Source organism: Pomacea canaliculata, linkage group LG10 (genome assembly GCF_003073045.1).
Source record: "Pomacea canaliculata isolate SZHN2017 linkage group LG10, ASM307304v1, whole genome shotgun sequence".
Lineage (NCBI taxonomy): Eukaryota > Metazoa > Mollusca > Gastropoda > Architaenioglossa > Ampullariidae > Pomacea > Pomacea canaliculata.
The window spans coordinates 17794891-17821709 of NC_037599.1; the positions used below are offsets into that span (position 1 = coordinate 17794891).

Here is a 26819-nt window from a genome sequence, read left to right on the forward strand (position 1 = left end):
AGTTAAACAAACTGTTGCAAGAAGTTCACTGCTAATGCTGTAAAAACTTAAAAAAGAGTTTTTGTTTTTACAAGCTATCACATGGTTTGCACAAAAGAGCCCCAATCTCAGTTCTTGTGAAGATGATATTTGTGATAGGTGGTGAAAAGAAAGTCTACCTGTACAGCTGCTCTTGTTGTCGCTTCCTATTTAGAATGTCTTCATATGTCGGTGTTGACCATCCTTTACGGGGAGCAGGTGGTGGTTTTCCTATGTCTGTCTCTCCAATCTATAAGAAAATTTTGGCCTCATTAAAAAGAAATGCTTTTTCAAATCATAACACACAAATTGTAGGAAGCAGTTTGAAAAAAGAAAGTTGTGTTTAATTTGACAAGGAGAATGAAATAAAGTTTAAATCTTCAAATGCTTCATGCAAAGTCAGCTTGAAAAGACTAAAATGAATCACATTATTATTTATTTATCCCCAAGCTGTGTTCAATAAACATTTTATAGAAGGGAAAAAAATTCCAGAAAAGATACACCTGCATGGATGCATGATTTTATGTATGCAAACATGCCCATATGCATGCATGCACATACACACACACTTGCATGCAGGCACAGCTTTTTTTAAAATTTCTTGTCATAAGTTCTCTTTAAACTATCAGTTCAATCCCTTTCTAGCACTGGTTGTAAGGACTGAGTGGGGGAATTGGTGTTTTACGCTGAGCCAGCAACTAAAGCTATGTCACAGCAAGGCAGCCAGCCCTTGTAAACAGATGTCACTTGCAGAGAAAGAACAGCATGCCCGAGACGAGAGCTGAGCACAAGACAGCCAACCTTCAGTGTATTGGTGACAGGCGTTAACCGTTGCGCAACCGGACCGCCGGTTGTAAGGACTGAGCAAAATGCAGCAGCTCATACTTAAAATATGAATTCTTACTATCTGAAGACCCGCTCTAGTTATTTTATCTACAGATGATCTTTTCATGTATTTCTTCAGACCTACCCTTGGTTGCCTGCCATGGGCCTCTTTGTTACGGAGGAACTCATTATATTCTCTGTTACGTTCCTCCACACGCCGCTTCTGTTGGTCCAGTGTGTGCACAAAAATAAAATTTGCTATGACCATACATTCTTCTTATTTCACAAATAAACTATAAAATAATTAAATTCATACATTAGTATTACAAAAAAAAAACATTTCTAGAATAAAACAAATTCACAATTCTCTAAGTTTAGCCAGTTGTTAGAAACATGTGCTATGTCACAGTAACTAGCATAAAATAGCGGTTTGGGTTTTAAATACTGACCAATGCAGAGTCTGAATAGTGCAGTCCTGGAAGTGTGGCATATATCTCAGGCTGAAATGTTATTTTAACAACGTTGATTAGCCTTCTGATCATTACTTTTTTTTCACAAACATATCGTACTTAACATTCCATTGAATTATATCACAAAAAAAGGAAATTTTAACATACACAGCTGACTCTTAATGACACCTGAATTTGTATGAAATCTTACGAACAGGCTATATCATTAGTGTCATCTTGAAATCTTCATAAATGTGCTATTATAGTAGGGATCGGAGGTGTGCAACTAAGGGAGTACAGCACCTAGCAGTGCGCATAAAGCCAATCTTCAATGTGATGAAAACATCAACAGCATGTTTACTGACACCACACAAATAAAAATAATAAAGGCCATACTGATTCTGCACGTCACCTATGGCTGTGAGTAGTCTACAACTGCCTGATCTGCTCAGCTAGTCATTTATATACATTTTTGATAAAGCACCTTCAAAAAATTAAATGTAAGCATATTGCTCTTGACACTGAAACCACATTGTCTTATTATAAACATAAGACATTACTTTTTAAAAAAAATATTTCTTCTTTAGTGTCCAAGGCGAAAATGCTACCTGTCACAGAGACCTAGTGAAAGCTCCCCGTCATATTGCCATTTTGTTTCCGTCTTGTCCAGTGATTGAGAAGAGAGATGACAAATAAATGAATGAGATCTAGTAATAATGCTTTATCATGGTGAACGGTACTCACATCACCAGCCTTCTGGTCTTCCCATCGACTTTTTTCCCGAGGAGGGCCCCTCTCTCTCAAGAACTCATTGTACTCTTTATTACGCTCCCTTACTTTCTCAATCTATCAGACAAACAACAAGTACACAAGCACCAAACAGTGAGAAGTGCTCCATGTGTTCCCCAAGCCAAGCAAGTTCAGTGAAAGCAAATAATATTGGATGTACAGTCCAATGAGCTAAAATGTGCTTGCTGTGACTCAATAAATGAAATGCTAAAGTTAAATTCTTTAAGGTTATTGGAAGCATCCAAACGAACCATGTGTTATAAATGCTGCTTTCATGTTCCTTCCATGGAAAAATAGTCACAAATTCCAAAGATACAATCATCTACCACCACCTCCACCAGCATTAAAGTGCATACCCTACTCTTGCTTCTCTTCCTCTCAGACTCAGAGGGTTTCATGCCAGTTGAGCACACAGAAATAGCCAGGTAACATAATAAACTAAAGCAGCTAAATGCTGATTCTTAGCTTTGCTGTTAACACCTATCTCTAATGATGAATATAGAGTTCTTCTAATAGCACAGGATGTGGATAAAAATGACATTAATCTCACCAATTTTCAAAAAGATATTTTAGCATGCAGCCCTGAAGAGAATAATGTGCTAACTGAAGTCAATGGTTTTGCTAGCTAGCAGGTCATGGTAATGAAAAATAAAAATAAGAAACTATAAAAATTAAAAGAGCAAAACAAAAATATCAGGCCAAACTAAAATAAAAATATCAGACCAAACCAAAACAAAATGGCCTAATTATGCAAAGTCTACACAATAAGAAAGTACTTCAGCATGTCCAAGCTTACAAAGCTGGTGTCAGGCACTGTTTAAATGATTTAGGTCTTCAATGTATTCTGTAAGCTAAAATAATCTCCACGGAAGTCATAAACATTTCAAGTTTACTGCATACTGAATCATGCACATGTTTATTATTATGTTTTATAATAATGAAATGTAACTACAATGGCATGTGATGCCTAGTTTTCACAGCCGCTGACATATTCTGCGAACTAAAATAATTTCCACAGAAGCAACAAACATCACAAGATCTCGGTATACTGCATCTAAATTTGCTAAATCCTTCATATATTTATTGTCGAATATTATATTAATGAAATGTGAATACAATGGTATGTAATGACTAGTTCCCACAGCTTATTGATCATAACAATGTAATGCATGCATATGAGAAACGCATAGAATCATTGATTTTATATTAAATGACCAGTTGGACATCGATGTATAGCATTTGGGCCTAATGAGTTTGTGTGCATGTTACCTGTGTTTGTGTGGAAATGTGTGTTGGGTAGAAATGCTAAGGGCTCTAATATGCCATACATCATCTAAAAAGTTCTTTATAATAGAAAACTGGTGTTCAATTAGCCAAGAAATCTGACAATCACTGAGAGAAAAATAAGGACAGACTAAGTGTAATAGTGCTTAATAGTTTAATAGTTTAAACAATTCATTGCCAATTGAAAGATTCACAAATGGATGAACACGCATGCACATTTGCATTTTTTCCTTTGAATGTCTACAAACTTGTAAAACTTTATATGTTCGCATGTTTATATTTGTTTAGAAAATAACATGCCACTGCTGTTAAGAATTGTCTATTCTTCTATTAGTAAGAATAGTTTTAGTACATGGTAATTGTATGTACTTGTTTTTGCAAGTACTTAAAACTCATTAGAATGGAAGCATCTACATGCATTTATGTATGCTGCTAAAGACTGCACAATGGAGTTGTTTTAGTACTGCATTATAATGATAGCCTCAGTACATCCTATCGAATATTGTCAGTTGAAGAATGGGATAAAACTGATGAAATTGTAGAGGTGAATCAAATGCTGTCCATACCTTGGCATTGTCGCTCTCATTCATGCCAGGAAAATTTGCCTTGTATTCATCAGTTTCTCTCACTAGACTGCTGTGTCGGCCTCCACCTTGCTGTTAAAACAGACCCAATCAATGAGATCGATGAAATCTGCCTGAGTTGATGCTTTTACTGTTTTCTGTCAATTTGTATCTTCTCTTAGCTTATTTGGTTGGCTTACAAAGGAGGCACACAATACTAGGTCAAGTATTACTACTAACAGCTGTTGATATATTTTGTATGTAGCAGACTGGGTAACTTGTTTATACTGGCATATAATTTCACAGTTTTAATTATAATTTTCCCACAAATACTGCATAGATCACATATACACACTTCACAAAAACAAAAACAGAGTTTAAACTTTAATTTTACAATGGATTTCTCAACACACATAGTATTTGTATGTTTTCTCGTACTAAGATTAATAAATTAATCAAATAACAATAACATCCTAAGGAAATTACTAATATCAAAATGAACAGAACAAAATTGCTTTCAAATTAAAGCACCTTCAAACAGTGCTTGATTGTTTAAAATTTACTGTTACATTTTGGTAATATAACTCAAAACTGTTTAAAATATTTTATAGAGTTAACAAAATCTGTAAAACAGTTCTTTATTCTAGATTTCACAAACTTTAATCTTGTAAGCCTCGAATATAAACTTCTTGAATATAAAAATCTTGAATTATAACATAGGTTAATGCTTTCTTATTTTTTAACCAAGAAGAAAATGCATCACTTGTACCTTAGATTTTATAGAAAAAATATATTATCTTTTCTTCATAAAATGGGGACAATAAATATACAAGCTGCCTTGCACCCAAAAGAAGAAACAACAATTACTGCAAACCAAGCAAGTCAAAAACAGATAAAGACCCTACTCTATTAAGTTAGCACAAGCATTGAATTGTAATTCATTATTATTAGTAGTAGCTTATGCCACATAATACAGAGATCATAACTGCTGAAGTTCTCATATTCTAATTAACTGATTAACCACAAAAGAAATTAAGAGCATACAAGAACAGATTATGCATAAAAATCCTGGGATTTATTACACAGTGAATGCCTTATGCTGTGGCTATTTGTGTACATAAAAATCTTGCAGTTTAGAGTTAATGTTTAGCATATGAAATAAAGCTTTCATAAGGTGGGACTTATCACGTTTTAGAAAATCTGTACTTAGAATAGTCAAAATACAACAAAACCGAAAAAATGAAAAGCCATACAAAAACATGATAACTTGGGTATAAAAAGCTGCATCTTAACTTAAACAAGATTTTATACACAAAATTCAGCACAATCTCCAATATCAAAGAAAGAGAAGACACAGCAATCCACGTACATCATCAAAATTATTTTTATCACCATCATGAAAATCAGCATCAGGAAACACATCAATGTACAGAATGAAATTTTTTTCATATTCTTGAATGTCAAAGTTTTAGATAGGATGTTTCAAATAAATGTAAATTAATTTATGTCAATGTCTGTGTCGATGCATACATATCCCATTGACTTGATAGCATGCACAATTATCTGATAGGCTAAATAGGATGATTATGTCTCACCCTAGCAGTCAATATGCAGCATTTGAATAACTCTTTAGTTGTTAACAAGAAATGGAGTAGACTGTGAGGTTGTTTAAAGATGCATATATTTTCTTCTTTTTTCAGCTTGCAAATACTGCTCTAGAACAGGATTTTCCCTTTTTTAAAACCCTACATACATGAAAGAAAACAAAAAAAGAAAATAAGATTGAAAACCAGTAACTAGCAGCAGCTTTATAATATGTGTCACTTATGCAACACTCCTGTGCAAAAGCTAAAGCTTGTGCCCCAGTAAACAGGCATATGATGTAGATACATTCTCTCACTTTCTGTGAACATCTCGAGAACCCAAGCTACTCAAGAAGTTATCCTCAAAATTTTCCTTAAAAATGCTCCCATATTTTTGATCATCATTTTGTTTCCGTTTCTGATCCAGCATCGTGTTGTACTCTCTGTTTCTTTCTTCTCTTTGTCTCTCTCTCAGAGCGCTGGAGTTGGGCCGAATTGCTGAGCCCCCCACTTTTTCTGAAACAATGCCCTGGTCTACCGGCTCTCTCCTTAGCACCGCCTTCTCCTGCAACATTGCTTTGTATTCATTTTGTCTTTCTTCACGCAACCTTCTTCTCTCATTTTCATAACGAGACCCAAGGTGGCTGAGAAAACTGCCCTCACTAGATGGAGTGCCAGAATGTCTTTCTTTAGCAAACCCACAATTCTGCTGACTTTGTGGAGTAGTACTAAACTCTTGTCTTCCTTCTGCAGCCTGAAAAGGCTTTCTGGAGACATCCATGGCATGATTCTGTGTCACAGACCCTGCCTGTTGCACGGCCTCCTCTTCCTGCTGCTTCTCCTGTTTGCTCTTTCCTGTCAGCATTCGTCTGTACTCTTGCTCTCGCTCTTCACTCCATTTCTCCTGCCTGTCACCCTCTTGAAAGGAGGTGTCTTGCCGGTGCTGGGCTTCCCTCTGCTGCATCTTCTTACGACGTTTTTGGTCCTCTTGTTCCAGCTGCAAACTGTATTCTCGCCTCCTTTCTTCTCGTAGTGCCTGATTCACCAGATCTGCAGACGTGAGCCCAACTCTACCTGGCCCCAAGTCCCAGCGCAGTAGGTCTCCAATGGAATCTATCTGAGCTCTGCTTCCAGTGATGCTGTCTGGACGACCTTTCCTGGTCCCAGAAGTCTGCCACTGGTCACTTGCTCCTTGCACATCATTTTGTCTTCTTGAAGGATGAGGTTGCCGGTGGACGCCCAGCCCCATTAAACCAAAGGTATTGTCAAGTTCTTCTCTCTGTCGCCTCTCTTGACCCTGACCAACAAAATACTTCATTTGATCTGGGGTTTAGGAAAGATTTCTCCAATCACACACTTATGTCACAAAACATATAATACTCCCAAAATGGAAAGATTGTTGCTATAAAGAAGAATAGAAGACTTTTTTAAACAGGAAAATCTACTGATACCAACATACTGCTAAGATACTGCTGAAATGAGAATGATAAGAGGTGGAAAGTTGACAGACTCATATCTCTTTTGTTAGGATGGGTCTGAGATTCAAAAACTTATAAAATAATTTCAGTTAAAAAAAGGTGCATCGAAGTGAAAGACTGTCTAAGGCAGACCTGGGCAAACGCCGGCCCGCCTCCTGTCTCTGGGTAACACTGAGTTAACTATATTAGTCCGGCCCTCTAGAACCATCCCAGTTTCTCATCCGGCCCCTTGGGAAAATTAATTGCCCACCCCTGGTCTAAGGTATATAAAACAATTGAAATGGATCAGAAGTTTTATGAATCAATGCATTCTTAATTGATCAGGGTGTAGCTATCAAGCAAGAGTAAATTGTTTCCCCAGGGCAAAAATCAAGAATGGTCTTGTTTTTTTATAGTTACAAATGCCCAGACCCTGTGGACACTACATCATGTTTCTTTACTCCAAGGAATTTCTGCCACCACTTTATAACTATGGCCCCATGGGTAAAACATCTGTGGGGTCTGGACACCACTTTTAAGTATGGAAATAAAATTGTCACAGAGTTTCTCATGTTGCACTAAGGCTTAATTAACGATTCAAACATTTCTCTGGCACTTACTAAAACTTAAAACAGCATCTGATATCTTAAATTTCTAGTGAGTTCATCTATCAGCTGGAAAAACTGCAATGTACATGTACTCAACCTCACACACTAGACCCCTTTATAAGTTTGGTGTTTAACTGTACATCTCTCTTGTGGTGCACTTTCAAAGGGCTAAGATTATCTTTAATATGATGTCGTTGCTTCCTCAGTCACACTGTCAACTCTTCATAAATTTTAACACTAGGAAAGACCATTCCATACACATATCCATCAAGTATGGACCTCCTCAGGCAGCAAAATCCTAGCATTCAGCCTCTTAGCCGCTGTATCCAACAACTCATAGCACGTGATCCATTATACCAGATGGCCGAGAGTTGCAAACTTTTATAGCTTCAAAGAATGTGGTGACCAGTAAAGGATTTACAAGAACTTCTGTTCATACACAGACATGGCTGGTATTAAAACACTGCAGACCAAGTCATTCTTTACACCATAAAGTATGCTTGGCTCAAAGAGGTACAGTTTGTAACATCATTTCACTTCTCTATGCAAAACTTTTTAAGCACCAAATGTATTAGTCAGTTAAAAACTAAACAAAATACATTTATGAACACAGTCAAAAATGTAGCAGGACAAAGTATTATGTTACCAGCAATGCACTGAAAGCCTGCTCAAAAATTTAAAAAAAAAAAAAAGAAGCAAAATCTAAAAAGTAGGCTTCCCTTGCTCAACACCTTATTGTGCACCCTATACCAAATGTTGTAGTTCACACATTAATGGAAACCTCTACAGGAAAGAATTACCAAATAATTTTATCTGTGAAAAGAGAATAAATCAAAGCACATCTTGAAAACTGGCATCTCTGTTATTACTATTTCCCCATTAATGCCATGACTTCTTTTCACAGATATAATAAACTGGATTTCTTTCCCTCTGTTTTTTTTTTTTTTGTCAAAAAAAACCCCTCCCTCTCAATACTAGGAAAAAACTAACAGCAAAAATATTGTTTCCAAAAAAGGCCACAGGTAAAATGTTCAGTTTCAACTCATTACTGTTAGCCACTTGAGACTTTTAAGTGCTAGCTGCTACTTCGTAGCTGGTATCAAGCGTGTACTCACGTCTGTACATTTCTGTTTCAGGCAACTTTATTACCACATTTAATAATCAATACAGTTTGTTATCGGTCATATTCTTGATAAACAATGATTAAAATATAGCACACACGTTTTATGGTATTATGTCCTCAAACATTTTGTTTTAAAAGGTCTTTCTTTTTTAAAAAAAATCAGGTTCAAAGCAGCAAACAAAAAAATGTATATGTACAGTTCTAAGCAATATTTGTATGATTCCTATGAACCTCCCGCTTATGAGTAAGTAATAAAACATGCAGGTTTTAATCATAAAAGACCAATTAATAATCAGGGCAGCAAACAGACAATTAACTATGAAGGATTATTAATGTCAGTAATACTTGTGACAGCTAGAAAGCCTGTTAGTTAAGAAGCTGAAAGTAGGATTATATTCTAACAACACAAACCACAAATTCACACAATATAGGGGTAGGCTGATAATCACGACTACACCTCGACATACTAATAAATCTAAAGGCAGAAAGCTGGAATTCAAATTTAATCAAACTTTCAGCTAACCTCACTGACAAGAGCATAATTACCATTTAGAACCCGATGTTCTGGATAATGACAATGACAATTCTTTATTTCCGAGAGGTAAAATAAGCAAGAAAATGCTTTTTTCCATTTAGCCCTCGCCCTTTACAGGGAAGGAAATTAACTACATAAATGAAGTAATTAATAATTAATAATTAATAATAAGATAATAAACACGTAGTGTAAGTGTATGTGAGTGAGCATAAATCATTTGAAATAAATCTAGGATTTACATGGAAATTTACAGCTGTCATATCACAAAGACTCACTCAGTACCCAGCACAATTTTCACAGAAACATGTATGCTGCTTTTCAGAACAATTAGGCCTGGGACAATCATTGGTACAGCAACTTCCATACCATTATTTTCCCTTCAGTGTTTTTAAGAAAGATTTTATCTGAAGAATATCTAAAAAAAGTCCAGCTTTCTGCCTTGCTTTGCATACCCTTGGACACTAGAGATCCTGATTAAATTAGTCAAGAAAGTGCATCTAAATTCACATCTATGCCTATTGCTATAACTGCAAAGCTAGCATTTAAACAACTGATAATCCACGAAAAAGTAAAGCTCAAGCAGCAGTACAAAATCAAACAGTATACTGTTTCTAAGCCACTCACATCAACTTTTTCTTTTAGAAAGGCTTTATACTCCTCCCGTCTCTCATGTTCAAGTTTTTGCTTTTGGGATTCAGATGAGTGTCCAAATGACAAAGCATCCCCTTCAGGATGTTCTTTCCAAGCACGATTCCTAACCTGTTGCTGCTGACTTCTTAGAAATTCTTTGTACTCATCTTGTCTCTCTTTATTTCTTTTCCTTCTCGTTTCTTCATATTTTCCAAGAGGAAGCAATTCTTCCTGGGATGGTTCTTTCCAGATTCGTTTAGATTCGTGGGCATGTTTTTGTTGGTAATCAAGGTAATCCTGCTTTCTTGTTTTTCTTAAATCTTCTTGCTCCTTTTCATAATTCCCAAGAGGAAGAAACCCCTCTTGTGATGGCTCTTTCCATGTTTGCCTATTTCTGGGTGTTAACTCCTGATTCTGGGGAGAACCATTTCCTTCCTTTTGACTTCATTATTATTAATACGTCTTTTAACTGTTATGGCAGCCCACATTGACATACAAAAAAGAAAATCCCCTACTTCTCCAAAATGAATGTGCGCACACATCAAATACTTAATATGAATAATTATGATTGATCAGATGTCATTTAAAATAAATTTGTAACAATAAAATTGTAATTTTTGGAGCAAACAATCCTATCAAGAAAATGAGTCATTTAGTGTCTTCTAGTTGCTGCCTTAGTTGTGGCACTATGCTCCACTAGGGGTGATTAGTAACAACAAGAAGAAGTTCCTGCCTTATTTCAACCATATATAGAGGAGGCTAAAGCTCTAGTGATGTAGAAATAAGCATCATGTACCTCTCGCAAAAACCTATTGTAATCCTACTTTCTATCAGCTTGTAGTTTTTGGTGTATTTACTCCTATTTTCCCAAAGGAAGTAGCTCTTCAGAAGAAGGCTCTTTCCAGAGCTATCATGAATTTTCTTTGTTTTCTAACTGTCTGCATAATGGGAAGTTTGTTTATTTGTTGGTGCTTTATGCCGTTGCACAATGGGAAGATATAACTGCATGAATAAATATGCTTTAAAACAGATGGTCACTTTAGACGTTAATTTTAAAATTTGGCATATCTATGGCTTCCTTTACATACATACACATGAAGTGTGTGTGTGAGTGAGAGATCAAAAATGTCTCCTGTACCACTCCAAAACATAGTTCAAAAATCTTCCTCTGAAAGTTAATAGGTCTTTAACATCAAACTACTAAAGTTAACTATTAACTTCTAGTCTAATAATTTTTTTTTACCCAAACTTATCAGAGTAAACCTTAATTCATTCATTATGTAGTGTATAAATATTTGTGGTATCTTCAGCAACACAGTGAGCTGTGCACATGTATGCATCATATTCAATAATTTTAATCCAGAATAATGTAAGTCCAATCTTTTAACTAGGAGTTAAATGAACTACATCCCTTAAGACAGAAACAGGAAGATTTCGAAGATCTAGTTTTTCCAGATGTAAATTTCTTACAAAGAATGATAGAAACATGAAAACCCACGTCAAGAAAATGCCATTAGATATTCCTAATTCTGGGGGCAGGTGGAGGGGGGAGATTAGCAAGAAAGTGCTGTTTTATCAAGGGGCACAGACTCTTTAACACCCTCTTCTAGATTAGTTGTAAGTACACTGTGCATTCTGCACCCTTGCAATAACTGCAGTACAAATCCTGAAGGTAAGAGACTAAGTGTATTGAACTTTATGGCCTTATAAAGTAGTCTTTCAATTTACTTATAACTATGCTTCCCTATGCACAAACATGTACCTCTCTCATTTCACTGTACTCTTGTCTCCGCTGGGCATCATAAGTCTTTCTCTTTTCCTCATATTCACCCAGGGGCAAGCCAGACATTTCCTTACTGGCTTCTTGCTGGGTATGTGTACCCTCTCGCTGGGACTGACAATAATGAAATGAAATGTAACGTCAGTATTGGCAACTTTTACCATTACTTAGACACTGACTACCTTTTTCGCTGGACTGAAGAAGTCACAAATCTCCAGTGTTATATATTTAACAAACTTTACAGAATGAGTAAATGATATGATGTATCCTGTTACATGTCATTTATGCATAAATACATTTTATATTAAATGCATGATTAAGAAGAACATTTCCCTATTTCTTAATCCAATGTGTAAGAATCTGTGAAGGAGAGATTGAGGCTATTATATTTTTATATTTTTTTTCTGTTTGTCTGCCAAACATTGTAATCAACATTATAATCAAGAAAAACATATTACACACCAAATACTTTTTTGTAAATACAGTGAAAAAAAAAGAACCAAGAACCAAACTGTAAAAAACCTCAAACAGAATTTGAGCAACAAAACTCCATGGAAGCAAAATCACAATTGAGATTCTTAAGTTACTCGAGGATGAAAAGGTCCTGTCTGCATGTCTGTTTTATTAGATATTCTTTCACATAAAATTTTAAAAAATCTCGATTATGATTTTGTACATAATGTAAATAATCTTAGCTAATTATGTATACAATAAGATCCAATGTCACTCAACAGTTTGCTTTGTTGGAACAAAGCTGGCACTAGTGCTCGTGAGTTTTCTTTAGCCACCAATACATATGTTTGTGAATTCACATTAATTTGACTTAAAACTTTTTGACCTTTTTGTATAAAAATTTTAATATGCGGCTTAAAGTGAGAACCCAGTATACCTCTACTGACGTGCTGTTGACTGGCCTCCTTGGCTGTTTTGACTTTTGCTGATCAGCATCAACATCTCTTAACAGCACTGAACCATTGAAGGGGGCAACTGGTGCATCCCACTTGCGTCGGGTATGCTTTTCTGAAGACTTCCAAGTAAAGCCCAATATGCTTATCCCAACTTCTGGCTTGTGTGAATGTTTGCTATTGTTGACTATTACCCTCTCATATACCCAAGACAGTTTAAGTCAGGTCAGTTGGGCCCAACATATAAATGCAAAACAATTAATATTAGATTTTTAAGTTGGGGGGGGGGATGTTAAGTTTTAATTCTTATGATAAGAATAATACATTATAGAATGCATAATACCACATCACCAGCAAAAATACAAAGTTAAAAAAACCCACGTAACTAAATATTTAGATAACAATGATCTAGCTGTTAATATACATTTACCAGAAAACTATGTTAGAATGATATCTGTTATAAAAATATGTTTACAATACACTTATGCATTTACAATGAGGGAGATGCATGCATATATAGACATTCATTAAGTAAAAGAAGTATCATCACTACATAGATCACCAAATATATACTTGCAAACATATTTTGAAAATTACCAATAAAACTATTTGTGTTATAGAGGTAAGAAAGGCAGTAAATACTAATAAAAGTAGAAAGAATAATCTCAGTATAATTAAAAAAAAGGGATTTCCTTAACACATGTGGATATTCATGGCTTTTACCTCCACCAAGGACCCTCCTAATCACGTCTTGCAACCAAATTTTAAAAGCTCTTGAGTTACTAAAGCTTAGATAATAATGTTGATGAAAGTGGCCATACATATTTATGCACATAACTTCATATGGTACAGTTTAATAATCAATAGCTTACAAATAAATTTTTACATTTTCTTAAGGTTAAGAAATACAAATTAATCTTTCATTGGAAGGAAAATAATTCAACTCACAGAAAAAAAAAATAAAAGATATTTACGGAACTATGGCATTGGCAAGTACTGAAGAATGAAACGGCATGGTGTTTTGTTATTAAAAGCTAACTCATTGACAGGATTTGACCCCTTTGGTATTGACCCCAAGTGATACTTGAACTCAATTTTTTGTCACAGTAAACCCAGTGTTATTTGGAGTACAATATGATTAGACTACAGAAAAAACATTAAATCTGCATAAAGCTCAGGTTTTATGTTAAAAAATTGTCAAGCATGTGTGTGATAAACCAATGACAGTTATTATTCTATTAACTTATTTGAGTCAGTTCATCATACCTGAGATGGACTTATTCAAATGATGATTTGGCAAACAACTGATAAACACCATACAAATGTTATTGTAAACACAAAAAGCATCTTTATAAAATTGACATTTGGCTAGCAGGATTTACTTCTGACTACAGATAATTTATATAAGAAAGTGCATCATATGCTCATATTCAAGACGATGGTCAGATCAAGACCTCATGCTGTGAATAATTCTGCATCAATTTTTTTTATTAAATGTGTAGCTGTTTTTTCTTGATCACTAATAATAGTCATTTACATCCATGTAATTTATGCCCATTATAGTGTATTTTCTACTAGCTACAAGTATCAAATACTGAGAGTCATGCTGTGTATGCAGCATTTTGAAAATAATATTCATATACCTCTTTCACATGGTGATTATAAATTAGAAAGCATTCAGGCTGCAGTCACATGGCCAAAGACAGATTCCTCATACGCCGGATGTAAAGTCAATTTAATGATGTATTTTATCTTATATAGCTCTAATGTAACACTTTTTTAAAATGAGTAAAAATTGCTAGGCTGACACATACTGAAAGCTGCCACTTTAACTTGCCAGCAGATTTGTGCGACTCAGTTTAGCCTTTCAGTTTCACTAGTAAATACGAACAATCTGCTGCTAAAGGAGTCAGTACAAGTCAATGGGTAATAAACAAAATGCAGATGTTCAGTGACAGTCTACAGCTCTACACTACTGAATCAACAATCACCTGCTCAAAACCTTAATTATCTGTTCTGCTCATCAATATAATCCTCCTCTTCTAAGTGTTTCTCTCCTCGCCTGATGGCTGCCTTCAAATCAAATTACCTTTGGTGCTGTTCTAACTGGTTACTACGATTTCCAGAATGTGCATCTGTTTATGTTAGCTTTGTTATTAGTGTAATTGATTCTCCTCGAAATGCCATTTCTTTGGAAGGTTGCTACAGAGGTATGTTTCACAAGAGGTAAAGTGAGGATCATGAAAAGAGATCCCACCATGTAAGTCTTCACATGTATAAAAGTTTTTGTGTGTTATAAATACATATATATATTTTAAGTGTAAATGCCGGTATAATGTGGGGAGGAACATAAAAAAATTCAAATCATGGTGCTACCAATGACAATCAAAATTTGGGCACACAAAATGATAACAATTTAAAAAAGGATTAGCAGTTTCTACTGGTTTGCCAAGAATGAACTAACAAGAAACTGCCAACAACTGTTCAAGCTATAATAAACTCATGAAATGCATAGATTTTGTAGTAAAAATTTATATAGGAACAATTTCAATGGTTAATGACCACACAATGGAAAATCCCAATATCAACTCAGCGGAAGTATGCATTTTACACTGCAACCGATATGTTCATTTAGCCTTTGAGTTAGTCCACAAAAGCAGAAATAAGTGCACTGTGATTTCAATTAAAGTAAGTGACCAGATGTTTATTTTCTATAAATTGCAAAAAATAGCCAAAGTTTCAACCAGGAATTAATCTCATCAAACTGCATTAAATAAGCTTCAGGTATAACATGAAATAAGTCAAATAAAGAGGAAGTAGCCACTTCACAAATCAATGTTATTTCCTAACTGGATTTTTTTTCTAGAAGCTTCTGAAGTTGTGATCATATTGTGACTAAGATACAAGCCCTATCCTAGGAGGAAATTTTGCTTTACTTTCACAAGCTGTCAGAAAGTAACAGTTTGTGCAGCCCACAAAAACCAGTGTGTACCTGTTTGTTGCCATGCACTTCTTGCCACCGGTGCCTATAATCTGGACTACTGATCCCTCCATCCAGTTTACCCTTGGTTTTGCGAGGAGTCACCTCAGCAGCAGACAGATTGAAACCATTGCTCTACAATTATGAGTAATGAGAGAACATATTCAAAAAGACTGCGAATTCCATCACAATGAAACGAACAGAAAATATTTTAGCCTCTCCGGAGTAAACTAATAATCAGAACTAATCAGAATGTCCCAACAGTAAAATAATTAATATGCAAAACAATCATATATGGCAAGAGGGAAATTGTTTAGTGTATAAGGTTTTAAAACAAAGATCTTCTGAAATAGGAAAAAACCAGACGAGAAAGTCCTTTTCTTAAACTAAATGAATATGAATGATCAACCGCTTGCCACAGTAAATACCAGAGATGTAACCTTAACACACAAGAACCTTGGATTGCAATAACAATATCCCTAATAACTGACAAATCAATGTGTACAGCTTACTTTAAGGAAAGCCCCCAGGAGGATCTGTTATAACATTGCCTAATCTTTTCTCTTAAAGATAAATCCTGTAATACTTTTTTATATTCTTTCCATGTTGTCAAACCAGCATCTATACTATATTTTCATTATGTCGATACATCACCAATAACCCATAATCCCCTTTCAAGCCTTTCTTCTAAGATACAGAAATAAACCTTTATAAGTGAATGATGATAGTTTTTTCAGACCACCCAAACCAAAAGATTTTCCTGTATGTTCTCTCTTGGTGGCCATATTTCCAATAAAGACAATTTGTAATGCCATCAAGAGTGATATAAAGTGAATATATCAAGGTCCAAGACTTCCTTTATAATGACTTTTTAACCTTACTTGATTGTTCTTTTAAAAGGATCATTACCTACATGAATCTTATTCTCTTCTTGGATTAGTGCAGCTCCAGTAAAATTCTAATTCCTGAAGGAAAAACATTGAAAACTCATATCTATATCACTTAAACTTTACCACCTCCTATCCCTGGTATTTGGCTATTATACCTGAGTGTTTCCATGAACTTCCTGCCAATGTTGTTTGTAATTTTCACGGCTTTGATCGCTGTCTGATCTACCCATGGATCTGAGTGGGCTCACATCAGCAGCAGGGTGATTTGGCCTCTGAGCCTATGTCATATGTCACACACCAGACTCATGACATAAGATCCCAATTTTCACACTCAATATGAAAGCATTTCATGTTCCTCATCTCTAATACAACAATACTAATTAACACCCATACATTTATGTTTACAATTTATGTAAGCATATGCTTACAATTTATCATATTTAATAGTATTTGTTTATAATTTGTTAACATATGCTTATAAATTATGTAAACACTTTATAATTTATGTAAATGTATGCTTATAGTTTACGATAAACTTTTTTTTTTTTTTTGCTTGGTTGAAACGTCAGAATCTTCATTTAGAAAGGATTGCCTTTGTGTGAAGATTGACATTTTAGGCTACTTGAAAAAGGACTCTTTTAATCAAAATTGTTTTTGATATTAACTCCTTTGCTAACTACTTTTCTCATGCAGACTTAAAGCATTATACATTGTACAGCATGTTCATACAGATCACTAAATAAAAGAATGAGAAGGCAGGACTGGTGCTCCAACATTCCTAAATGCATCTACACAGCAGAGTGTTCAAAGGTATTGCAGGCTACCACAAACTGGCCATGCAGCTGGTACACTTTCAACTTATATCAATAATACCATCACCAACAAAAGCCATTTTCTAACAAACAGAAGTGTCTTCTGGTAATTAGGATCCAGTATGATAACTTTTCAAGGTGTAACCAACATTGCTATCCCTGGTGGCTATATAGGGATGGGGCTAGTTGCTAAAGAACACCACAGAGGTGGTATTCACCACACAGCTATAGATTTTATTTCAGAGCCTCACTCAGCGGCTGGCCTGCCTTCCTTTAAACTCTCACTCCAGATAAGACTTTGAAACTCCCAACCCACACTCCTTATCTCACCCTGTTGAATGTCCCAGAAGCTATCCTTCCCCCTCCCTTACAGTAATGTGGCCAAACCACCCACGACCCATGATGGCAGTAACCGTAACCCACCTAAAGTCCAAGGCAAGGCTCCAGGGCCGTGGGGTGTGATTGTGTGTAAGCATGTGTAATTGTGTGAGTGTATGCAGGCAATGGCCACGTGTGTAGGTGCATATGTCCATGACCATGTGTGTATGCATGTACTGACCATTAGTGCATGGAAGTGTGTGTGTAATTGTTCTAATGGGTTAGAATGCTTGAACGAAGACGTCAAGGTAGCAAAATGAAATCGATCTGGTTCTATAAGCACCATTCAGTGAGCACCAGGTAAGCTGCCGAGACACCTTGTGAGGGAACAGGGTATTCATTTATGTTCTGATACAACCCTTATCCCACTTCACATGTAAGATTTCAACTCACAATTCTAAAGTATACTCAATAAAAATATTACAAGCCAGCACAGTTTTTTTCAGTTTCTATGGCGAAATCAGTATGGACTGCCAGATCAGTCCAATAAAGGATGAAGAAAGAAAATACAGAAAAAGCCAAAACGTGACAACAGCCCTTATGACAAAACAGTTTTTTTCATTCAAGCTCGACTATACCCTTCTGGCAATAAATAACTTTATTAAAAGATTGTTAATAACTTACGTTGAATTAATATCAATGAAGACTAAACTTGAATTCTAATTTGTACTGCATAGCAGACACCATAAAGCAGCAATCTCAGCTCTAAAAGAATAGCTGTGGCTAGTGACTTCAATATATGTGACTTCTTTATGATCAACTATTAGCCAGCATCTTTTTTAAAAGTTCTAATAATATTATCCATTCTACATCAACAACCTTCAATATACAACCAACAACAATATTATAAAAAAAGGAAACCCATAACTTAAACTGTTCTGTCTTAGATCAGCTAAAACTCAGACATAGTGAACTAAGCATGAAAATGCAACTAACATGAATAGGGGAACAGAAAACATGAAATAACAAGTGCTAATATTGTAAGACAATCTTAAAATTGAAGACATGCAGTTTTGCTACTTTTAAGTATCTTTAGGTATCAAGAACTCATGCCTTAATGAGAAATATTTTAACTGAGAGTTAATAATCATTGTAAATATTTTCGAACATTTTAAAGTTATATCTAGTAGATGTAGAAACAGTCCTAACTTGGCTTATTCTCAATAAATGATTATTTCTCTAAATGTCTTAAACTAGTGGTAAATAAAATGGCAATAAAATGAAAAGATAAGTTGGAGCATATAATTAGTAATAAAATGTTATCTGCATTTTTAGTATTTATGTGAGTAAAATATTAGTGCTTCTGATCGCGATAGGGTGTGCAAAACATTTGAGGAGTGCCGCAAGATGTGCTCATTTAGCAGTAGTGATACAATTAGCATTAGTATTTTTTACAACCTCCAGGAACAAAATGGCTTTCATAAAACTGCATCAGGAAGTTGTATACATTAGTATTGCTGCTTCATAAATGCAAATGTTATCTAGTGAAACTCATTTGTATTCTACAGGTTATTTCTTCTCTCAAATAGAAATCAAGATAAAATAGGCCAAAAGATATTCAAACACAGCTACAAACCCAATGATTCAATCAAAAATGTTAAGAAAAGGTGGATGACACATAACATATATGCTAATATTCAATATTACAAGAAGCACACATAGTTATTTCATGCTGTTAATGTTCCAAAAAAAGTCATTTGATGGGCACAATGCAGACAAGCTGATCACAATAGTGAAAACGTCCTGCTGATACCTCAGTGTGTTTCTTTGCCCATTCCTGTCTGTACAGCAAATCGCTGTCGGGACGACTTTTAACACCTGGGTAGTGCTAGATACAGAGATGAACCACAAGGAATGTTTACTCCCAGTATGCCTGTTTCTTGCATATAAAATACCAGGAAACTTTCTTCAAGGCATCTACTCTTGTGACCAAACAAAACTACAGGAATCCTCAAAAAAGAGATGAGAAGACCATATACAAAAGCTTGATGCAAAGGACAAAAGTAGATACAACATACCAACATACCTTGGAGACCTATGACAAGTGGACAGAACCTGAGATTCCTCTCTCTCCCTTCAACCCTCCCAACAATAATTAGAAACCTTAATGAGGATAATAATGATCATAAGTGTGAGTGGTGGTGGTGGTGGTGGTGGCAATGATAATATGCTGTTAGAGATAGGACCAAAACAAGAGGATGGAAAAGATGACAGGTACATCTTACATGAAGATACAAAAAAAAAAAAAATGCAAACAAACCTTTCAAATGACATTTCTTTACAAATCTTTCACAACACAAAGTATACATTTTAGCATAACATGTACGCAACATTGAAGCCAATGAACATGGTCAATTAAATAGCATTACAAATGTTGTGGACCCTTCACCAAGTTCACACAGCTTTCTACTAGCAGGCACTGAAAGCTCTACTTGCTAATCTACACCTCCACCCCCTCACCTCATTTTTATCCAACTCTTCTCTCAGTTCTCTCTCTTGTTTCTTAAGGTTCTCCAATGTATTGCGCTGGTACTGCCTCTCCAGCTGGCCAGGCATAATTAATAGATATAATTTACTTCCTACCACACTGTCATATAAGCAAAATCTACTACTTTTTTTTTTTTACACATTAATCTGTATTGCTGTAAACACTAAATGGGGAGAACATCTTTTCCCCCTTTTGTTAAAAAGTAGTGTTCAAAAATAGCTGCTTTGCTCTATTGATCTGCAAAGTTCTTATAGTCAATAAATAAGTCAAATGCAAAATTTAAGTAAAGCTATTCTCCAACACTTTTTCTTTCAGTTTCCAATGATGAGACTAACATCCAATAAATTTCAATTTAAAAAAAAAAAACACCTCCAACAGTTTCCATCACTTATTAAAAACCAAAGTGCATCATGTGGTCTGTAAAGTGCACAAAGATCTATGGAAATATTACAATGTAAATCTTTTACAACAATAAACACAATATAAAAAGCAAATACTTCATTGCCTATATTTGGCTACAGACTGCCTGAACTATATAATGAACTGATATTGAAAAAAATCTTTAACAATGTGAGCTAAATATCTCCAATCATTTACAAAGAGTTTGGGGAATAGCTAAAAATGACCAAAATATAAACACGAATATTTAAATTTTAGTAATTGCACACAATAATCATAGTTCTGAAAAATACAACAGTTAAGAAAGATACAGGTTCAAAAACATACCTGAAATACAAAAAAAGCAATAGCCCTTTTAATGCATGACAATAATAAGGAAAAGATTTACTGTTAACAATAATATATAGCAATTTTTTATATATTTTCTCTCACGTAAAACATAAAAATACATGCCTCCACAATGTAGAAATTTGAGGTGTAGATATCAGGAAATTATTAGCAGTACAAATAAATTCTACTTATAACATCCTAATACAATCATCACCTGCTTTTGCTGGTGCACAGAAGCCTGCATGTTTAAGAGTGATGTATGAAGCAATTTTTGACTTGATAAAACTGCTATATTTTTATTCTTTGGTGGGAACCAAGATAGTATGCTAATTTATTCTGATGCTTTTCTAAACCTCTTTTTAGTCCTAACAATATCCAGAGCTTTTCCACTCCATACCTTGTCAAATGGCCAAGCTAATATATGTTTTATATGTATTTAAAGCACTCAAAACTTGCTGAAACAATGTAACAGTACTTTTGAACAGACTATCCCAAAATGGCGCAAAAAAATGTCATCCTGCAATCTTATAAATAAGGCAGTGTGATGATGATTGCGTCAGTTGTTGAAACCTACTAAAATACAAACTGTTTCTAATATTTGACAGGATGATTGTTTTTGTCCATGACTCAGACATGATGTATATTAGGCTGGCATGCATTACTTCTGAGCGTGCATATTTTTGATGTTCATTTTCTCTATGACATTATCTGTAGCTCCAAATGAAAAAATGCTCCTCACAACATTAAAATCTGACATGGTACTAATGACACAGAGAATGAGAGGGATGAGAATATGAATGGCAGTTGCAAGGAAAGCTTGGGAGAGATGGTATCAAAGTGATTTATATCCCTGTTGCCAAATATAAGGCTGTCAACCTATTAAAGGTACATTAAGAATACAAGCTTTCCCATTTTGCTAGTCTAATGCCCTGCACAAATAAATTTTATTCTAAGTGATAGATTTAAAATTTGACCATAACATTACAACTGGAAAAGTTACTGTCAGATGTCAAACTGGGCATATCCAGCTCATACCACATATAAACAAAACATCAGTACAAAATGGAGAAAATGTCCAAAAGCAATAAAAAAGTGAAAACATGCAAAATCCTCCAACAGATATTAAGTTTCATGCTGCAGATGACTACCTTGCTTGCAAGCATATTCAAGAAGTCTTGACGACGTTCTTCACGAAGCCTGGCTTTTACTTTCTCATACCCTCCTAGTGTCAGCCCTTCGTATCCTCCAGAATGAATTTGTTTGTTGTTGTTCTTCTGCACAGTAAGGACTCGTGTTTCAAAACAGCAAATGTATTGTTCAAACAATGGAACATACTCAGGAGCAACCAGCATAAGAATATTCCTGTTTGTTAATAATGTCCTATGATCAGATAAACCAAACACCATGAAAAGTGAAATCATGTGCCATGGCACTTCTTCTGCAGCACAAACTTTTTCAATGCCAACTGAAAATATTCCTAAGTCCCTATGACAGCTACCTGGGTGAGCTCACTAGACACAGCTTTCAAGTCTAAAGATGATTGGTTGTCAGAGTTGTCTGCTCCTTTGTCAGTCACCTGGGAGAAACAAGAATAATTAACAGAATCTCTAAACATAACCATATTTTTCGTGAATACATAAATCATCAAATGCAATTTCTTTCACTCTGCTTATAACTTTTTAAAATGTTTTTAAAATTTACATAACAGCTGCACAGTCTGACTTCATGATAATTAAAGGCTGAAGAACAATTCATGAACTGCATTTAACATTAAAAACCATTACTCAAATCTTCATATTGGCTGTGATGCAATTGCTATTTATCTGCTTATTTTTTGATTATTTTCGAAAAGCAGAATCATAAGGTTAGCATTTAAATTCATATGGTTTATGACTTTATTTATGCCTACTCTTTAGTAAATAAATACATAAAATGAACATTTCTCGATATATTTTTCAGCTGCAGAAGAAACATCTTAATGGCAGTTGAGGTAAGAGGCTTGAGCTTAAAGCTGCTTTTACCAGATACCATAAATGATTTGGTTGATTTCTGACTCACATTCCCTAAAATGTAAACATGTATCCACCAATCAAACAGTTAAAACCACATCATCCATGCACTGATTTGACCACAAAATAAATTAATTCTCATGTAGTATTCTCCGAAACCATGGCTCTTTCTCTTTTATTGTTTGTTTATGTGTGCAAGAATGTATAGTGATATTGATTTTAGTTTAGGGTCTTAGATGTATATTTTAAAAATTATTTTTAAATTGTGTTTCCATTTGCATGTAGCTCATTCAGCACAGGACTATATAATAATAATGACAGCAAGCTACATATATCATACAAAAAATTCATATTGCAAAATAGCAGTTTTATGTCATTTATATACAGAATCTGACCACTGAGTATGTTCATTTGTGATGTACTTGGTGGTCAAATCAACTAAAGTCTGCAGTCTAATTGGTAAGTGTCAGTGACCATTTTCACAAAGCCGAAAGAAAAAAAAAATCATTGCTGATCATTTGAACAGTAATCTGTACAGTAGTCTACGCTGCTTGATCTAGCATTCAACTCTCTTGGCAGGACATGAAGATGACGTCATTTTTACCTGTTTCTGACGTAAGTATTCCTGGTACTCTTTCCGCCGTTCCTGATCCAGTGCTAGGCGCTTTTTCTGGTACTGACCAACTGGAAGTCCTACATCTTGCACTGGTGTCAGAACCCGTTGCTGATGGTGACTGGTCTCATGAGAATCCTTCTGTCAATAAACAATAAAATATCAGCAATGTAAAAATTTATCATACATTCAGTGCTTAAATTCTACCATGTTATCCTTGCTAAAATTAGTTTCAAAACCCCCAAATATTCAAAAAACTTCTCACCTGTTCGGCAAATCTGGTTTCTTTTCCACCATCTAGGTCCCAATGTCCATGTATTGGTTTGGCCATCAGCTTGTCATCTTCTTGCTAAAGGAGTCATTGCAAAGCATTCCAAACATTTCTTCATTGCTCATGCCAGTAACTTAAAATCCATTTCTTCATTACAATTCAATGCTTAAAAGACAGCACAGATAAATTTTCCTTAAACATGAACAAAAATCTTCGCCAAAAATACACTCACAAATTAATGCGCATTCTATACCAAACACACTTTAAACATTCATTTACAATGCACCAAAATTCTAAAGTATCATATAAAATAAAAATGTCTAAAACAAAGAGTCAATGTATTTACTTTTTTTACAATTCAATCCTTTATAAACGAACATTATTTATTCAGTGGTTCACCCAGAAACTCTGAACTGTAAAGGCTGATACAAATCCAGAGTTATTTTCAAATGACTGGAATAAGTTTACTACAAAATGCTTATTTCCAAAATCTGAATGGACAATTTTCTTTCATTCATAACACTAATATAATACTAATACTGACCCCTATTTTTCAAGTAGTTATTTTATGTAATATATTACAAAACAAGATTCGTTGTAATGCTTGAAGCTTTAGCATTCTTTCTCATGCCAATCCCACAAAATTTAATTTAAAATCACAAGCATTTTTGACCCAAATTAATGAGAAATATGTTCATTAATCTCTCAGCATCTCTGACACAGGTCAGTATTAAACTTTATCAAAAAAAATTTGCTAACATGCAAAATTATCTGCAAATGGTTTGGATACCTGAATTCAAAGATACTCAAAAAAGACAAATAACATGCTAAAATTATAATAGCAAAAGAAGAACAATAGCTACAGAGCGACACAAACAATATAATAAAAACTGCAATACATGCACAATATATGTATATAAAGAGCAGTGTGAATACAATTTTTTTTAAAAACTGTACATTTTGTTTGTAAAATATATACTCATACATTAACAACCACTTGTGCCAGTAAACAACAAAAGACAGCAAAATGTAATATGAAATAGAAAAGTAATATGACAAAACTCTGAAACATCTTTTTTTCAATCTTAATTGAACATTGTAGACTATTTAGTGTTCAGAAAAATATCTCACAATAAACTAAAGGGAACGAACATGCTGCTAAAGTCATTAAATGTCAAAAGAATGACATTTTCCATCCTCACTTATGTCTAACTAACTGTTATATTTTACAAGCAAAAGTAAACCACAAATGAAACACATCATATAATTTAGCATGTTAAAAGCAAGATAAAAGCCTGCAACAGTACTGCAAGGGTCTTGATGTGTTCCCAGGATTTAAGACAAAGCAAAAGGCACCATATGTCCTTGTCAATTAATGAAATTATTAAATATAATATAGTTGCTCATTTTGCAGAGGACGAACCAAGGGACTTTTAGGTACTAAATAAATACATGCTGTGATCAAAAATAGTGGGGCTTTTATGAAAACATGAAAAGGAGATTAGAAAGTTTTAAAGAAAATAAGTCTGTTAAATATGTATCTTATTATTACACAAATAGGAAAACATTTTGGTGGTGCATAGGACAATTACCCACTCCTGCCTCTCACCTAAGGTTAACCACTGGTAGGACTAAGATGGACAGTTACTCACATGCAAAGTTTGCCTCTCCGAGGCCAGCTTCAGTTTCTGTTCACGGATGAATGCATCAATATCAGTGTCTACCGCAGCAGTCATGTTGTTCACAAGCTTTTTGTTGAAATTGTTGATTTTTTTAGAAGATGGCCAGTGCTAGTCTGAAAAGCACATAGAAAGATCCATGAAAAGAAATTGTTTTTAAATGGAGATTTTTCCTGGTTTAAATTTTGTGATAGTATTTAGAAATCTCTCCTTAAAGGAGATTATGATACTTATACAACTTAAAATATTTTGACATATTCAGGGCTTCTGCTAAGGCTAAATTCTTTGGGGTCCTAGGGACCCCTTCTTCAGATTTTTAAGGGGTCCCTGTTCTTCGCCCAAATTTGAAGGGGACCCCATTGACGAAAATTGAAGGGGTCCTCCGAACTTTTAATGCGTACTGTACGCAATTTTTTGCGCAAGCAGAAGCCCTGATATTACAAAGTGACCATGCAATTTTGATTTGAGAAAAATGAACCTCTTTCAGAGGCAAGTCAATCTCCATGGTTTAGTTACACATCCTAAAACCAAAAGACAGCATTAAAACATCAGATACTATAGAACACAAACTTCAACTTGATTCCAATAAATTAGAAACAGTTGTAGTGGAACTGTAGTCTGAACGATAATGTTCTTCTAGACTTTTTATATATTTAGCAAATTTATTTACAAGATATGGCCTCCTTTTTAATCCATTTATCCCTGAAATATCAATGCTTGTTGACTTGTGAATACTACTGTTTAACCATTTCTGAGTTAACTACTTGGATAAAATATTTGTATAGGTGCCCAATCATTATAACAGATCAAGCCATTACCTGCCTGGGAGCACTTCAGTACATAAAAATAATGCAGTGTGATCTGTCTTCGGCCATATTTTGTAAACTTTATCATGTCTTCCATTACAAATACCAAATATATTCCTTATTTTATGAACCTAAAGAAAAAAAACGTTTCTATTTTGCCAGAAATTACTGTTACTGTGATCGCTATTGTACTTGCCACTTTTACTTTTTAGCTATTTTGCGCCTGCAAGTATCATTAACTTGTAAAATTCCATACAAAACAATAAAGGTATACCAAATGTTTAGATTTTGATACAAAAACTTGAGTAAATGTTATTGTAGTGTAATTAAAGTAGTTCCCTTTATTCACTAAAGTTAAAACTGTTGACAAAATGCTGCCATATAGCAACTGTTTTAGTTAGCAACGGCGATAATTAAAACGATATTGTTAATTATTAAGCACTTTTTCCCCATCAAGATATTAAAGCAGGAAATTTGCCTCTTTTGCCAAGTTTACTTGATTCTGTAGGTTTCCCCTACCCCCAACCCCTTACCTCCACATGCCCATTATTCCTCTGATTTCGTGAACTGCTTGGCGCACCTGACAACAAAAATGTGATTCCTGGGCATGCGCAT

The 26819-nt window shown here is 34.7% G+C and overlaps 2 protein-coding genes across 20 annotated transcripts in view; both read right to left on the bottom strand.

Moving 5' to 3' along the window:
* LOC112573410 (centrosome and spindle pole associated protein 1-like) overlaps positions 1 to 228 on the bottom strand; it is a 31671-nt gene extending 31443 nt beyond the window's left edge. The window contains exon 1 of the mRNA XM_025253755.1: positions 159 to 228. The gene's annotated coding sequence lies outside the window, so the exon portion shown is untranslated. The remainder of the gene's footprint in view (positions 1 to 158) is intronic.
* On the bottom strand, positions 155 to 26817 carry LOC112573407 (trichohyalin-like). 19 transcript variants are annotated; one of them, XM_025253742.1, is made up of 18 exons: positions 26738 to 26817; positions 25372 to 25514; positions 23714 to 23797; positions 23440 to 23589; positions 22325 to 22402; positions 21975 to 22100; positions 20070 to 20153; positions 19363 to 19437; positions 16575 to 16697; positions 15542 to 15664; positions 12534 to 12671; positions 11627 to 11758; positions 9859 to 10278; positions 3932 to 4021; positions 2037 to 2138; positions 1293 to 1343; positions 989 to 1066; positions 155 to 268 (listed from the first exon to the last, which is right to left on the bottom strand). In XM_025253742.1, exons 2-18 carry the CDS (start codon positions 25453 to 25455, stop codon positions 155 to 157), a joined length of 2052 nt encoding a protein of 683 aa, XP_025109527.1. In that variant the 5' UTR covers positions 25456 to 25514; positions 26738 to 26817. The 19 variants fall into 19 exon arrangements, with proteins under 19 accessions (XP_025109527.1, XP_025109522.1, XP_025109520.1 ...); XM_025253737.1 differs by lacking the exons at positions 155 to 268; positions 989 to 1066; positions 1293 to 1343; ... (1 more) ...; positions 3932 to 4021; positions 9859 to 10278 and adding an exon at positions 4300 to 6808 and having other exon boundaries at positions 23440 to 23586; XM_025253735.1 differs by lacking the exons at positions 155 to 268; positions 989 to 1066; positions 1293 to 1343; ... (1 more) ...; positions 3932 to 4021; positions 9859 to 10278 and adding an exon at positions 4300 to 6808.
* Between the last annotated feature and the right edge of the window lie 2 nt (positions 26818 to 26819).

Coding starts and splice junctions, on each gene's coding strand:
- LOC112573407 (XM_025253735.1), bottom strand. CDS start 25,455: ATGACTGCTGCGGTAGACACTGATATTGATGCATTCATCCGTGAACAG. Junction 20,154..21,974: donor TGAATATGCTTGCAAGCAAG/GTAGTCATCTGC, acceptor ATGCCTGGCCAG/CTGGAGAGGCAGTACCAGCG. Junction 6,809..11,626: donor AGTACAGTGAAATGAGAGAG/GTACATGTTTGT, acceptor TTTGTTGGTCAG/GGTCAAGAGAGGCGACAGAG.